Source organism: Lissotriton vulgaris, chromosome 9 (assembly GCF_964263255.1).
Source record: "Lissotriton vulgaris chromosome 9, aLisVul1.2, whole genome shotgun sequence".
NCBI lineage: Eukaryota > Metazoa > Chordata > Amphibia > Caudata > Salamandridae > Lissotriton > Lissotriton vulgaris.
The window spans coordinates 248,574,445-248,590,627 of NC_141697.1; the positions used below are offsets into that span (position 1 = coordinate 248,574,445).

The 16,183-nt window shown below is 42.1% G+C and overlaps 1 protein-coding gene across 1 annotated transcript in view; it reads right to left on the minus strand.

The window, feature by feature from the left end:
- Positions 1 to 257: 257 nt before the first annotated feature.
- ATG14 (autophagy related 14) overlaps positions 258 to 16,183 on the minus strand; it is a 233,042-nt gene continuing 217,116 nt past the window's right edge. Inside the window, exon 10 of the mRNA XM_086937445.1 lies at positions 258 to 663. Within this exon, the coding sequence (XP_086793571.1) occupies positions 357 to 663 (307 nt within the window). The 3' untranslated portion in view covers positions 258 to 356. The remainder of the gene's footprint in view (positions 664 to 16,183) is intronic.

The window sequence follows — 16,183 nt, forward strand, 5'->3', positions numbered from 1 at the left end:
TTACAAAAAATAATAATTTAATTCTAAAACCCACTAAATCCAAGGATCTTTCAAACGTCAGGCAAAACTAGTAAAAACCGGATCAGAGAAGGTAAATCACTGCTCTCTTCAGCATACGGAAACACACAAACACCATTTTTCCCCTGACAAGTTCAGGTAGAAAGACCGCTGATAAATATCCACTTCCTATTCAGGTGTGTATCTTCCTGTAATTGCAAACGTGTATTCACAAATATCGGGAGTAGAAAATAGCCTCCTTCCAGAATAGTATAATTAACCTTTATTCAGGCACTACTCAGAGTAAAATCAACTACAGCGATTTGATGAAGGAATCAGTCTTTTTTTTCTCACAGTGTTCAATTGTGTCCAGTGTAAGCCTTGAACCAAGATGTTACTGAGGCGGCAGCAGAAGAGATCATTCCACCCGCACTGCTGCTGGCAATGGGTAGTGTCAGCTGTGCACTCTGGCTCTGTAACATTTCCTGAGGCTGAGAAGGTATATCGCAGAACCTGGGGCTTGGCAAATTCTCCCAGTCAGTTCCTAAGTCCGTTTCTTCGTCGCTTACGTACTCATCTCCACTCTCATCCGTATCTCCAGCACCACCGGGATCCACAAACTCCATTGAATCCTCCAGGTCAGCGCTGAGTTCAAACGGACCAGATCTGCAGAAAATATGAATATGTTCACACGAAATTAGAGGGCAAATTAGTCACAGATTCCAGTTGTTCGACGGACATTCTTGACATGAAAGCAAACCATCAATGGAACACTTATAAGCACAGCTTTGAGGTAATAATTTAATATTTTTCGTGTATTTAATTTCTGATTGGAAATTCTTACGACAAAACTATTCATTTGAATGTAATGAATAAAGTCAAAGCATGCAACACACAGTTAATGTGAGATGCAAATTAAATATGAATGCCATACTTTCCAGATGTTCAGAGATTTCATAATCTGATAAATGCTCCAACATGATTTGTTCTTATTCAAAAGGCATTTAAGTTCAATCACATGGATGACTGCTGGTTGTTATAGTCACATAGGCAGGCTGCACTATTATTGCAGTCCAATTACTGCATAACACAAGTTAAAAAAAGAATTTAAAAACATTTTAAAAAGGTTTTATGAAATGCAATTGCATAATACATGCACTTACATATATCGCTCTTTAGTTTTATTATTCAAACCGAGCCAATCTGACTAACCGACACGTTTTGGCCTCGCAGGGCCTTGCACGCGGTTGGAGGACACTACTAATCTTCCTGTTTATATACCATTCCCCTCTTGGTGAATGATGTGGCCTTCTGGGAGTTGTAGTTTTTAAATTATTTTAGTCCACTCTTTAAAGACAGACTATTTCCAATTATTTTCATGAGATCAGACAGCACACAGGTAAAGTTAAATGTTCTGTACATATTTACACAATTCTAGGGATGTATATTATTGTTAATTTCACAATAACAAATTTAAATAGAGTTATCAGATTTTCAAAAGTGTTGTTGCAAGGGTTCGTGATTCCTAGATATAGTATTCATTTTCATTTGACCCTTTGCAGTTTCCTTGATATAGTATCAATTGAAATTTGTCGATCTTAGATGTAACAAGGTCATCCCTATTAATTATTTCTGTATTGTTTTCAATCTCATGGAGAGTGTTGCAATCGTACACGATTGCAACACTCTCCATGAGATTGAAAACAATACTGAAACAAATTCAAATGATACTCTATCAAGGAAACCGCAAAGGGTGACATGAAAATGAATACTATATCGAGGAATCACAAACTTTTGCGACAGCACTGTCCAATACTAGCTGGGAGGGTAGACATCATTTGATTCAGTGGCCCACACACAAGAATTCAAGAGAATGGGAGGATCAGTGAGACGGAGCAGACAGAGGATGATGATATGGACTTTTCTGCTGTGATTCAGCAGTGTTCGGACTCTGGGGTAATCAGGGGATCGTGTGATGTGTATGTTAATGTACTTGTTAAACGCATAAAACAATTAAAATATATATTTTTTAAAACACAATGGGGAAAAGGCCTAAAATGTAACAGAAGTGAGGCGTCTGTAAAAATAGATGATGGGTTATACATACTAATGAGCAAGAAATCTGTATGCTATGATCAGATATGCAGTTTGGAATGGAGGGACGCACTGTGTGAGAAAGTGCCATCTTTCTTGCCTTGGTATGCCCCCACTTTTTCTGAATTGCTGATGTGCTTTGACTGAGTGTGCCCTGGGCTTCTGCCAACCAGGTACCCAGGGCCTGTGTTACTCCCCTAAAACTGTACTGACACAAAACCCAATTGGCATCTATGGCCACCTGTCAGCCCCTAGTAGTTGGTACCCTAGGTACCCAGGGCATGGTGACCAGAGAAGACCCCTGAGGGCTGCAGCACTTATTGTGCCACCCTCAGGGGCCCTGTACCCTGGCACCCACACACTGCCTTTGCAGGCTGAGTGCCTAAGTACAGAACTAAAACCAGAGTCGACATGGCACACATCCCTGTGTGCCATGCCCACAGAACCCACTGCCCTGGCATACTTCAGCCGCCCCTCTAGCTGGGTGCCCTATGCCAGAGGTGTGGGCACAGGTGCATGAGCCCTGTGCCCCTACAGTACCCAGGGCCATTCCTGGGCACTGTAAGTGCAGTGATGCCATAAGAGTATATGGTGCTGGGAGGTTGGCATTACAAACTCCACAGCACCATATTGGCTACACTGAAGACTGACAAGTTTGGTATCAAACTTCTCAGCACATTAAACCAGCACTGATGCCAGTGTGGGATTTAATGTAAAATGCACCAGAGGGCATCTTAGAGAAGCCCTCTGAAAAAATAATCTACAATCTACGTCTGGCTGAGTGGCTGCAGAGGCTGCCACACAACAGACATGTTGCTGGACCCCTGGGTAGGAGAGCCCCCGCTCTCCTGGGCCTGCAACAATGCACATCTTGGGCGATGTGCTATGTCTCCTCCCCCCAGGATGGGCAGGGGGAAGCTTCAAAGGCCTACCGCCTCGGTGAGCTTCTCCAGACCATTTGCTGTACCCAGCAACCAGCCCCCACCAGTCCTGCCTCCCACTCTGGAGGGAAAAACTACATCAGGAAGGGGAGGTGCCAGCCTGTGCCAACCCCACCCCTCAGGTGGGGGAGACGAGGTGAAGCACAACCCCGGGCTCGGCCATCTTGAAGATGGGGAGCCCTGCTCTATCACAGCTAGGCTCCTGCCCCCCTCCCACAGGAGAGGAGCAGGCTACGGGGTGTACCCACCACAGGGCAGGGACCCATTGGTCCCTATCCTTGCCCTACCTGTAACGCCCCTAAATTCAGTATTTAGGGGCTCCCTGAACCTTCCTTCCTCAGATCCTGATACCAAAAAGAAAGAAGATCAAGAAGATGACCCGCCGTGCAGATGCTAACAGGACAACAACAGCTGACTTGGCCCCAGCCCTACCGGCCTATTGATCCTGGAACCTGCTCCTGCCTCAACCCGGCGACCCCACGGACCGCAACCGTGGGACCGAGAGGACCTGCCTGCCTTGACCCTCTTGAAGATTGGGACTCCCATCAGCAGAGGCTCTGCTGCAACAACCCACCTGGTGCCTACCAGGAAGCTCCGGACCAGCCCACTCTGCACCAGCCGAGCCCGGGCCGGGCCAACCCGAACCAAGACCACGAGGACGTCCCCTCGGCGACTGGGACCCGAAGTCCAGTGCCCGAAGACCTTCCTCGGCGAACCAGCCGACGCCTTCAGACTTAGAACCAGGGGTCACGCCAACCGCGACCAGAAGAGGGTAAGCTTTTCCGACACCCAAAGACACCCCTGCACCCGGCGCCCAACAGCCTCCTGCGGTGCCCTTTGGGGTACCTACCTGTGCTCCAAGATCCCAACTTACCTATCGAAGTGCTGGTCGCCCCTGGAGAGTCTCCATCCCTGAACCTGCAGCCTTTGTTCCTTTTTGACCTTTCCCATTGGATAACATTGAGCGCCCGACGGCTCAAAAGCACCCTGCACCCAGCCGCCCGAGTGCCGCTGGCTGTGACCCCTGTGTCCTATCCTACTTCCCCCTTGCCCTGAGCAAGTGACCAGAAGCCCAGCTCCCACAGCCGCGTGGCCTGCTAGCCAGCAGCCACACACGGAAGGACCCCCTTCCCTCATTGGAGATCATTGGGCCTACCTACCTCTGCACCCGGCCGCCCCTGTGCCGCTGGGAGTGAACTAACTGTACTTACCTGACCCTGGGGAACCCCTGAGACTTTGCCCAGAACCTTAACTTCACCAACCAAATACTCACCTGGAAACCGGTAATTTACTTACCTGCTATTGGATAACATTGACTCATTTTGACTCGAAAATGTTCTAAGTGTAAAGTTTTGAAACCTGAAAATATTTACATAAAATCAGCCAAAGTCCGAATTCCGAAGTACTCACCTGTGATCAGCGGAGAAGCCAGTGCTGTACCTTTGAGACAAGTACTGAACCGCAACAGTAATACCTCGCGGGGTTACTAGTAATCTGTATTTTCTCCATAGGAACCAATTGTCTGCTTTTCTATGAAATTTCTTTTAACCCCTTCGATGCTCATGACGAGCTCAGCTCGTCATGAGGCACGGTTGAGCTGTGCTGATGACGAGCTGAGCTCGTCATGAACAATGGGAATAGAGATCATGCAGCACAGGAGGGGAATTGCTGCAGCAGCGATGGTGTTAACTGTCTACTTTTGAAAACTTGAAATATTCTTTAAAAATCACACAAAATACTGAAACGCAATTACCTACTTGTTTTGAGTTAAGACCCCAGTGCTGGCCCTAGGAGACCAGTGCTGGGTTACAAAAGTAACGCGATCGTACTTTACCTGCAACCTGAATTTTCTCCCATTGAAGAACATTGTCAGATTTCCTTTGAAAAGTTTTTAAGTGTGAACTTTTAAAGCCGCTTTATATTCATGAAAATTCACTACAGTAACTAAAATGTTTTTGCTAACCTGGTTTCAGCTTAGACCCCAGGACTGAATCTCAGATCTAGTCCTGGGACTACTAAAGTAATCTATACAGTAATCAACTGTACTTACATGTGGAAAACCCATTGAGCTTAATGCTATAGCGTGTTTTAGGATTGTGTTGCTTACTGTCAATACTGTATTAATTGTGCGCACAAACTTTATTGCTCCTTTGCAAAGTAATTACATGAGAGAACTCATAACAAGAAAAGTATACTTTTAGAACTGTTGGTTCTCAAAATGAAACACCTATATCTGTGGATATAAAAACAATTGGCCTGGAGTTCAGTCCTTGAGTGTGTGAAACCTTTTGCTGACTGAGTGTGTACAACAAATGCTTTACACTATCCTCTGGTACTGACTTACTGCTCAGCCAAGCTACCACTTTGGAGAGTAAGGTCAGTTCTGACTTTAACCTCTGTTATACCTCTGGGGTTGGTAGACTCTATATACACTGTACTTCATTCTAGTCCAGTGTATATAGAGCCAATTTCTCACACACTGGGCCAATGATCACTCACTATTGCCCTTAGATGCATTCAAAAATGTGGAACTTGCCTAAGTGCCTCCTCTAGGAGAAATCTCAGAGATATGATAAATATGATAGTAGTGGCTGCCACACAGGGTTGTATGCAGGAACATCAGGAAAAGGCTAGAAGGGAAACCAAGATTCCTCAAAAAGAACTGTAATAAATCAGTGCAGTTCTTTGGTTTGAGGGCCAAAAATACACTCACTAGAGTGATGATTTCCTCAAATATTGATCACAGAGATACATTTACTGCTCATGTGTACAGCAATTAAAACATCTTGGTCAAAGAACGGAAAGAAGATGATCATTCAACCCTCCCACCATTAATCACTAGAGAGTAAATTCTATTATGCAATATATTGATCTCCAGCTCACAGTGATTGAAATTAGAACAAATGGATCGAAAGTATGAAGGCACTTTACCTGTCTGTTTTCCACCTCGCCAACTTGCTCATAATCTGGCTCCCACTTGGTCTACAACTCACTTATGGTTCCCGCTGTTGTATAGCATTTTAGGACCCTAGTGTAATTTTCCCGATTCAAGCCCCTATAAAAGGTATAAATCACCACATCCTTATATAGGCATAGAAATCCTAACCATATTTGGACATAGCTCATGCAGTCCAAATACAGCATGGCTACTTCCACTAGTTCCAAAAATCCACAACGATTTCTTGGAAAACTCGCCTTCAGCAGTCAGGGACTTCCCCTTGCTCGAATATTGATTTGTCCAAGAACTCATGGAGTTTTCAAAGAACCGCAAGCCTTTGATGACGTTATTATGTCCAACTTTACGTCAAACTCAGCACCTTGAAGGTATAAATATGCCCACATTTGCCCTAGCAAACACACAGTGGTTTGGAGCAGTTCGACTATCTACTTGCCCGACACAGCTCGCTGCAAGTGCCGAAGGAAGCTGACCCTCCAGCAGAGGCACTGAGAGAGACGCTGTCTTTTCTCTTGCCGAGAAATCCAGCTCCAGTGTTTCCAAGCTCCCCTTGCAGGGTGTTGGGAAATAGAGTCCTAAGACAGAGAGATACCAGACCTCCTTCGTTCTAAACCAAGGTATGGAGCTGATTAGACCCTAAGTGAAATCTTGGATAGATTCTTGGCAAAAGAATACTAAAATTATGCTACACCTCACTTACTTCTTCCCTCGTACTAGACTTAGGTTAGGTACATCGGGGTAGGCGTATTTTAGAAGCACCAGTTGAGTACTTTTAGTCATTGTTATTTATATATGTATTTTATGGCTTAGAAACCATACCATGCTTTTACAGTATTATTTTATAATACTCTTCTTGCTGTACGCATTCTACTTTACAGCCAGTATTATGATGGCAGCAGTTCATTTCTTCTGCATGAGAAAGAGGACTGTTCAATAAATACCTTTTATTGAAAACGCCTATCTCTCTATTTCTCTGCACCTCTGGTGAAACAAAGTATGCATGATTGACTGAGTGAAATATCTATCTATTGTTTCCACGACTCTGAAGATACGTTTTATCTTGGGGAAACAAAGTTGTCATGTTTATGCGGTTGTCAGAAACTAACTAATCCCTTCTTGTTTATTCAAGAAAGTTCCTAATGACCTCTGAGCTAGCTGGCACTGGCAATTAAGTTTAATATATTCGATAGAGACCTAGTCAACCTTAGTCCTACGTCAATTCTATAGTATATATTATTCCATTGCGCAGAGCCTATTGGGAATATAGGAACTACACTACATGGCGCCCAACGTTTGGTAAGGCACTAATTTAATGCTAGATACTAGAGTAACTCAGTCGTGCTTTTCACAGAGACCCCTTTTTCCCGTAAAATACTCCAATAGACGTTTGGAGTGGGTTAAAGGATAAAATATCTGCCATAACCGAGTAGGACGAAATATCCTATGTATTAGTTTTTGGTTTCGTTCAACGTTGAAGGATACAGTGTTCCAAAATATTGTGCACCTTATCTTTGTTTCCTTGAAACTTGCTCTGCAAACTTTCAGTCAACAAAATGACTGAAAACTAAGCCGGTGGAGCTGCAACAGCAGCTCGACCAGGTTTTGACACTACAGGGTTTAATGAAGACGACGATGATGCAATAATCATCCCGGAAAATTTAAGGGAAACGATCACTATATAGCCTATCAGCAAGAGGTGGTAGGGCGATATTTGTCATAGAGGCACATGAATATCGTCAGACAGAGGTATTCTATTAATGGATTATATTCCCAGTAGCAAATCCAACAACACATTTGTTCCATTACTACAAGATAGAGGAACCCCCAGCGGAATATGTTCCTTTTGGACATTGAAATTCCACTAACTTACCAAGAGCATCAGCTCTGGCTTAAAGGCGCCCAACAACATCAAAATCACATTACCAGGCTAGGTCCACTAGGTAGACCAGGAGCAACATGGCCGGTACTAGCCAGCCACCACATCCTGACATTGAAAGAATGACAGATGTAGAACTGTTAGCTCAGCTAAAACAATTAATTAAAATACATAGACAATTGGTTCAATATGTCATGCGGACTTTAACAGTCCACCCTGCTATAAGGATTCCACAGCAGACCCCTCACCAGGGGAACACAAACAAAATTACACCACAGACAATACAATCAGTCATTGGTAAATTGCCCGCAAAAAGGGAACAAATTCCATTCTGGTTAGCTCATAAAATTACTCAAATTGAGGCAGTATTTCCCGATAGTACTCCTCATGAGAAACACAGGATTCTAACAATCTGTTTACCAATAGGGATCGCACCACACCTGGAGGACTGTGACACTTGGGGTACAGTCTTTGCTGCAATCTACACAAAAACACAAGGTGTTCCGTCCATGGCGTTAATACCAGACGTCCTGAAACAGATTCAAAATGAATACGGGGCAGAGCCTGCTTTGAATTTAGGTATGAAATTAATGAAGGATTTCAGACAGGTCTCAGCTATAATATTAGCTAATATTAAAGTTGAAGCAGCATCCATGGCAATCTGCCAAAAACTAAAAGAACTTGATGTAACTGAGCAACCTTATGAATTAGCAAGAATTATTGAAAAATCCTATGAAGAACTAGGTAGAGATAGTTTGGGTGGGAAACCAGTAAAACCCGAACTAACAGAAAATCCTGAAAAACTCTCTCACTACTCCTAAAAAGAAGTGGGAAAACACCAAACAGACACTTCCTAAAGAGAAGCGTTCTCAGTCCGGAGGTAGGTCACCTCAAAAGGAGTCCTCTGAAAAGAGGTATAACCTCAGAAATAGGGATAATTTGAGAAAACCTGATAAGATATAAAGATACTGATACACGTTCCTTTCGTACCTTTCAGACTTCCATACAGAAATCCGAAAGAAGAGGACGATCAGAACAGAAGGAAGAACGCGTGAAGTCCAAAGACGATCAACATGTTCAGAAAAACAAGAAAACTCAATTCACCCAAAAAAAGGTAGCAAGTCTAAAAATCAGACATGCCGAGGATCTTGAGGACACAACTCAAGAACGGGGATTGGGCCCAGACAATGCTGGACATCACAGCAGAAGATACCATAGCTCGCAGGATCCTGAAGGATCATCTGGAGACAGTGGACTTGAATGAGTACATTCAAGTTTAAACTGCCGATACTAGGGTTAGTGTACCCCATAAGTTATATAAAGTATGCACCGGATAGAGGGGGAAATAACTAGGAAAATAAGAGCACTCTTTTGGGAGAAGCTCTCTAAGGGTTATGTATGACATTCTTCTAGCTGAAAAAGACTGGCCATCTAAATTTTTCAGGGAGTGCCCACATGGCGAAGACATAATTATGCAAAAAAGAGTAATGCAAAAAGAGTAAGTGTAACTGTACACCTTTCCTTCTCAGTGTAAACCAATTATAGTTCTAGTTAACCTAAACTAGTACTTGTATGCGTGCTACCGATGTGATAAGAGTGATCAGACCCCTGTCACTCTGTGTACAAATTAGAAAGAAGACTTTGGATCACCACAGCCTGAAAACGGTGCACAGCTGAAAAGACGACACATGAGCGTCTCAAACCAAATATTATCCAAATTAATATGATTCACTCCAACAAAGCTCAGAAGGCTTACGTCTTTTTATGTAAACATTTGTATTGAAAACATAATACACATTATATTGTGCGATAGTAACTAAACGAATACATGACACTTTACATTATATTGTCATTGAATGCATTTTGGAGTAAACATTTGTAAACAATGTCAAAAAATTATAGAATACAGTTACAAAAATGAAATGAATATCAAAACCAAAGGAAAATCCCAATGCATTTCGGGTTCCAACACATGAACCCTTCTTCAGGGGATATATCAATTGTATTCTCAGTCCGACAGTGTATTCAAAAATGTCGTCCACAGGAAACCTACAACACAATTAACTATATTTGTCAACTCGTAACATGTCGATGCATGGTCAAAAAATCATACTGGAGCATGCAATTCAAAACAGAAGTGAATATTAGAATTTGCACTCATTAAAAATTGTAGAGAAGAAGAGAGAAAAACAGAAGAGGAACTGGGAAAGTGCGACTAGTGTGTGTCAACATGTGAAAGGTCTCGAGTACCTAGAAACCAAAGCTGCCAGCAAGAGCCCAAAGCTCACAACCCTTAGTGCTATTGCCTCGAAGTGAAATGAGCTTCCGTGTTTGATGCCTTTAAAAAAAAGTGCAAATGGTGATAGTTCAGTTCTTACCGATCTCGGCGGATAAAGAGTCAATTCTAAAATGTGTGTCAACTAAATGACTATGGGCGATGGAATGGCACCATGTTGATTTGTATACTGAACTCTTTTACATGTGTGTACGCTGAAAGTGCATAAAAAAACATTCGATCATAATGCTTATGGCCCGTCAGGGATCAAAAGAACTATGAAATGCCGCTTACCGCTGTCGGTGCACGCTGGCTGAGCTCGAAGTGAAACTCCAAATGTTATCTGTCCAGCTTATGAACTAAACGTAAAATAAAATGCGCGATGAGGAAACTTCAAAGAAGAACCATTCCGTTCTAGTCACACGAATAAAAGCGCTAAAAGATATTTACCCGAATGATAAAGTTCTATCGTGCCGGTGAAGTCTGTGGGTGTTTACGTGCCGGGATCAGCTACAAGCTATCCCTGCATGCTTTGCGTTTTTAAAGGCGCAGTGATACTTCATAGGATTCAGACTTTTTGGGTTCTAGACCCGATTCTTCCTGAAATAAGCTAAGGTAAAATGACAATACTGATCATCATATGTCGGACTGAATCACCTAAACGCCCAAATCGTCCGTTGTGTATACTAACGGTATCATTATCGGCATATGCTGCCGGTAATCAAGTTATATAATTTTTTAGAATTTTTTTGCATGCCTCCACTAAAACTTAATTGTTCACACGTAGTATGCCGTCCATATGAGCACGGTAGAGTCTGTGATGAATACCCACTAATCAAAACATGAGTGCGATATCCGCTACATCTTTTCTTCAATCAATCAGCCTTTTCTAGTAAATTCATACACAATTTTTGAGAGATGAACGCCGGTGTGTAGTGGCTCAAAGCATCTATTCCAATGTGGTGAATGTGATGGAGAGAATATGTAAGTAAATGCATGAGAAAAATGTGTGTGGCATAAAACAGCACCAGGCTTACTGAAGACTTAATAGAACCACGTGACAGTAGATAACACGAAATCATTTTTTGTGAATGAGTGCAAATTCTGTACAGCAAGTTCGTTTATGAGAATCATTTTTTTACCGTATCACAGACAACAGAGCATTTCATAATGGTCATTTAAACCCGCCGGTGCCACTGTGCCTAGCAATTTGATCCAATATGTTTCTCTGCGTGCTAGGGCTATGTGAATATCAGTTCCTGATTGTGGAATGATGTGTTCTAGTACAGTGAAGCGAAGTTGTGGTATTGAATGTGATGCTTGCAACCAATGAGCAGCTAGTGGTGATGTTGTGTTGCGATTGCGAATTCGACTTTTATGCTCAACTATTCTGGTCTTTATCTTCCGGCTGGTTCTCCCAACATAAACCAAGCCGCAGGGACATTTGATAGCATATATCACTTGATCTGTATTACAATCTGATGTGTGACGTAATTTCAGCTGTTTGCCCGTTTGTGGATGTGTGAACACATCTCCCAACATTACGTTGCCGCATTGTCCACAGTTGTGGCATTTACGAATGCCTTTGTGTTTGTCTGTATGTTTGTCTTTCGGTTTTAGCAACTCCCTTAAGTTCCTTGGTCTTGTGTGGGCAAAAAGAGGAGGACCATGAAATAGGTCTTTGAAATCCGATTCTTGGTCTACGATGTCCCATCTGCTTCTTATGATCTTTTTAATTTGTGTTGCTTCAATGGAGTGCTTCAATACGAACACTTCATGTTTCTGGTCTGCTCTTTTTTGTGACTTCAACAGTTCGTCCCTTGATTCAGATGAGATGCGTGTAACTGCGTTCTCTAATGTCTCTGGGGGATACCCCCTTTCCATGAATCTAAGACATTGAGCTTGAATCTCCTGATCACAGGTAATGTTGTCTGAAGTTATTCTCTTGATTCTCATGAATTGTGATAGAGGAAGATGTTGTTCCAATGTCATGGGATGCGCACTTGTAAAATGTAGGGCATTAATTACGTCCGTGGTTTTCGATAAATGGAAGTAGTTAATCCCGCATCGGTTTTGGTGATTTCTATGTCCAAAAAGTGAATTCTTTCTCTCTGTATATCATAGGTAAATTGAATTCTTGGGTTTTGTGCATTAAGTTGAGCATTACATTCTTCCAATTGTAGTTGAGAACCTCTCCAAATGACTAAAATGTCATCTATGCATCTGAAAAAGGCTGCTGGGTATGACTGCCAGGTGGGATTTGTCAGAATATGTTTGTGTTCAAAAAAGGCCATGAAGGTGTTTGCATAGGACGGGGCTCCGGAAAAGCCCATGGATGTACCCGTGCGCTGTAAATAAAACTGATCCTTCCAAACAAAATAACTGTGAAATAGTGCAAAATGTAAGAGTTCCAGTAAAAAAATGGAATGCTCTGTACTCAAGTCAGAATTCAATAGTCTGCATTCGACTGCCTTTATGCCCTCCTCGTGGGCTATAGAAGTGTAAAGAGCGGTAACATCAATATTGCATAGAAGGACATCTTTAAGAAAAACTGCTCGTATATTTTCCAATTTCAGTAGACAGTCGGTAGTATCTTTCACATAAGTAGTCCATGTTTGCACCAAGGGTTGTAGAAAATGGTCTAGATAATATCCCACTGCTTCATGAATAGAGTTGCACCCGGCCACAATGGGTTTAAAAGGTGGTCGTTGACTGTCTTTGTGCATTTTTGGGATCATGTAGATCCGTGGGATTTTGGGTGTCTCATTGATGAGAAATTTTCCAGTTTTGTCATTGAGGATTCCATTCTCAACTGCTATTGCCACTGTGTTCCTTAGTGCGGTGATTAAGTCTCTAGTCGGATCTGTCTCCAGTGGAATGTAAGTGTCTGGATCAGCAACATGTTGATCAACATTCTGTTCGTAGAAATCTCTGTCTAGGACCACCAAGGCTCCTCCTTTATCCGCTGGTTGAAATATAATGGATTCATCTTGTCGTAGTGAATTTAAGATGTGTAATTCCTTACGAGTCAAGTTAGAACTTGTTTTTCTATTTTACTTGACCTTTTGTAAGTCCTTCTTGACTAAATGCTCAAAAATATCTAGAGATTTGTGCGTAATAGGTGATATGAATCGGCTTTTGGGACGAAACTTTCTTGATGCCTCACCCGTCTCTTCACTGGATGCTAAAGTGGAAAAAACCATTTAAGTCGCAATTTGCGTGTGAATTTAAATAAAGAGACCTCCGTCTCTAAATCGTTGGGTGAGTACGTAGGCACAAAAGAGGTGCCTTTATCTAAGACACGTATTTCTTCTGTATTTAATTGTCTCCTTGAGATATTCATTACCAAGGATCCTATTTCTTCACATTTCTTGCTGGTCTGCCCTCTGTTTTTTTTTGCTGCTGCTTTTCCTCTTCTGGTGCGACTTCTTGGGCGACAGTGTTCTTGTCGGGTGGTACTTTGGGAGCTGGGCCCTCCGCTAAAAAAGACTGTGACGTGGATGTTGTGGCAAGTTTTTCAGAGGCGGTTTCTTTTTGTGCATGTGCTGTTGTTGGTTTAGGGCGTTGTACAGGAAAGTCTTGATCTGTAACATAGTTTTCTGCCCGAGAATACTCCTCATCTAACTTGTAGTCGATGGTATCCCTTCGAAATTTGCAAATTTTCCTTTCATGTTTGTCTAAATGATGATTTATGTCCTCCAATACTTTATGCCAGTCTTCACCCTCCATCTTTTCAGATATTCATCCATATTGGCTGAACTGGCTTCTGATATTAACAAACTCAAGGACGAAATATCTCAAAAGATGGAGGGTGAAAACGATGTCCAACAACGATTCTTTAGAAAACCGAACACTAATCCCAATTCCTCAGAGGAAAGTTTAGTTACAGATCAAGACCTCACAGCAGCCTTTTTCAGATACATAGATGACATTTTAGTCATTTGGAGAGGTTCTCAACTACAATTGGAAGAATGTATTGCTCACCTTAACGCACAAAACCCAAGAATTCAATTTACCTATGATATACAGAGAGAAAGAATTCACTTTTTGGACATAGAAATCACCAAAACCGATGATACATTTTACAAGTGCGCATCCCATGACATTGAAACAACATCTTCCTCTATCACAATTCATGAGATTCAAGAGAATAACTTTAGACAAAATTACCTGTGATCAGGAGATTCAAGCTCAAGGTCTTAGATTTATGGAAAGGGGGTATCCCCCAGAGACATTAGAGAAAGCGTTTACACGCATCTCATCTGAATCAAGGGACAAACTGTTGAAGTCACAAAAAAGAGCCGACCATTGAAGCAACACAAATTAAAAAGATCATAAGAAGCAGATGGGACATCGTAGACCAAGAATCGGATTTCAAACATCTATTTCATGGTCCTCCTCTTTTTGCCCACACAAGACCAAGGAACTTAAGGGAGTTGCTAAAACCGAAAGACAAACATACAGACAAACACAAAGGCATGAGCAAATGCCACAACTGTGGACAATGCGGCAACGGAATGTTGGGAGATGTGTTCACACATCCACAAACGGGCAAACAGCTGAAATTACGTCACACATCGGATTGTAATACAGATCAGGTGATATATGCTATCAAATGTCCCTGCAGCTTGGTTTATGTTGGGAGAACCAGCCGGAAGATAAAGACCAGAATAGTTGAGCATAAAAGTCGAATTCGCAATCGCAACACAACATCACCACTAGCTGCTCATTGGTTGCAAGCATCACATTCAGTACCACAACTTCGCTTCACTGTACTAGAACACATCATTCCACAATCAGGAACTGATATTCACATAGCCCTAGCACGCAGAGAAACATATTGGATCAAATTGCTAGGCACAGTGGCACCAGCGGGTTTAAATGACCATTATGAAATGCTCTGTTTTCTGTGATATGGTAAAAAAATGTTTCTCATAAACGAACTTGCTGTGCAGAATTTGCACTCATTCACAAAAAATTCTTTAGTGTTATCTACTTTTACGTGGTTCTATTAATTCTTCAGTAAGCCTGGTGCTGTTTTATTCCACGCACATTTTTCTCATGCATTTTCTTACATCTTCTCTCCATCACATTCACTACATTGGAATAGATGCTTTGAGCCACTACACACCGACGTTCATCTCACAAAAATTGTGTATGCATTTACTAGAAAAGGCTGATTGATTGAAGAAAAGATGTAGCGGATATCGCACTCATGTTTTGATTAGTGGGTATTCATCACGGATTCTACCGTGCTCATATGGACGGCATACTACGTGTGAACAATAAAGTTTTAGTGGAGGCGTGCAAAAAAATTCTAAAAAATTATATAACTTGATTACCGGTAGCATATGCCGATAATGATACAGTTAGTATACACAACGGACGATTTGGGCGTTTAGGTGATTCAGTCCGACATATTATGATCAGTATTGTCATTTTACCTTAGCTTATTTCAGGAAGAATCGGGTCTAGAACCCAAAAAGTCTGAATCCTATGAAGTATCACTGTGCCTTTAAAAACGCAATGCATGCAGGGATAGCTTGTAGCTGATATCGGCACGTAAAGACCCACAGACTTCACCGGCACGATAGAACTTTATCATTAAGCATCTTTTAGCGCTTTTATTCGTGTAACTAGAACGGAATAGTTCTTCTTTGAAAGTTTCCTCATCGCGCATTTTATTTTACGTTTAGTTCAGAAGCTGGACAGATAACATTCGGAGTTTCACGTCGAGCTCAGCCAGCGTGCACAGACAGGCCAGCGGTAAGCGGCATTTCATCGTTTTTTTGATCACTGACGGGCCATAAGCATTGTGATCGAATGTTTTTTATGCACTTTCAGAGTACACACATGTAAAAGAGTTTGGTATACAGATGAACATGGTGCCATTCCATCGCCCATAGTCATTTAGTTGACAGACACGTTTTAGAATGGACTCTTTAACCGCCGAGATCGGTAAGAACTGAACTATCACCATTTGCACTTTTTTTTAAAGGCATCAAACACGGAAGCTCATTTCACTTAGAGGCAATAGCACCAAG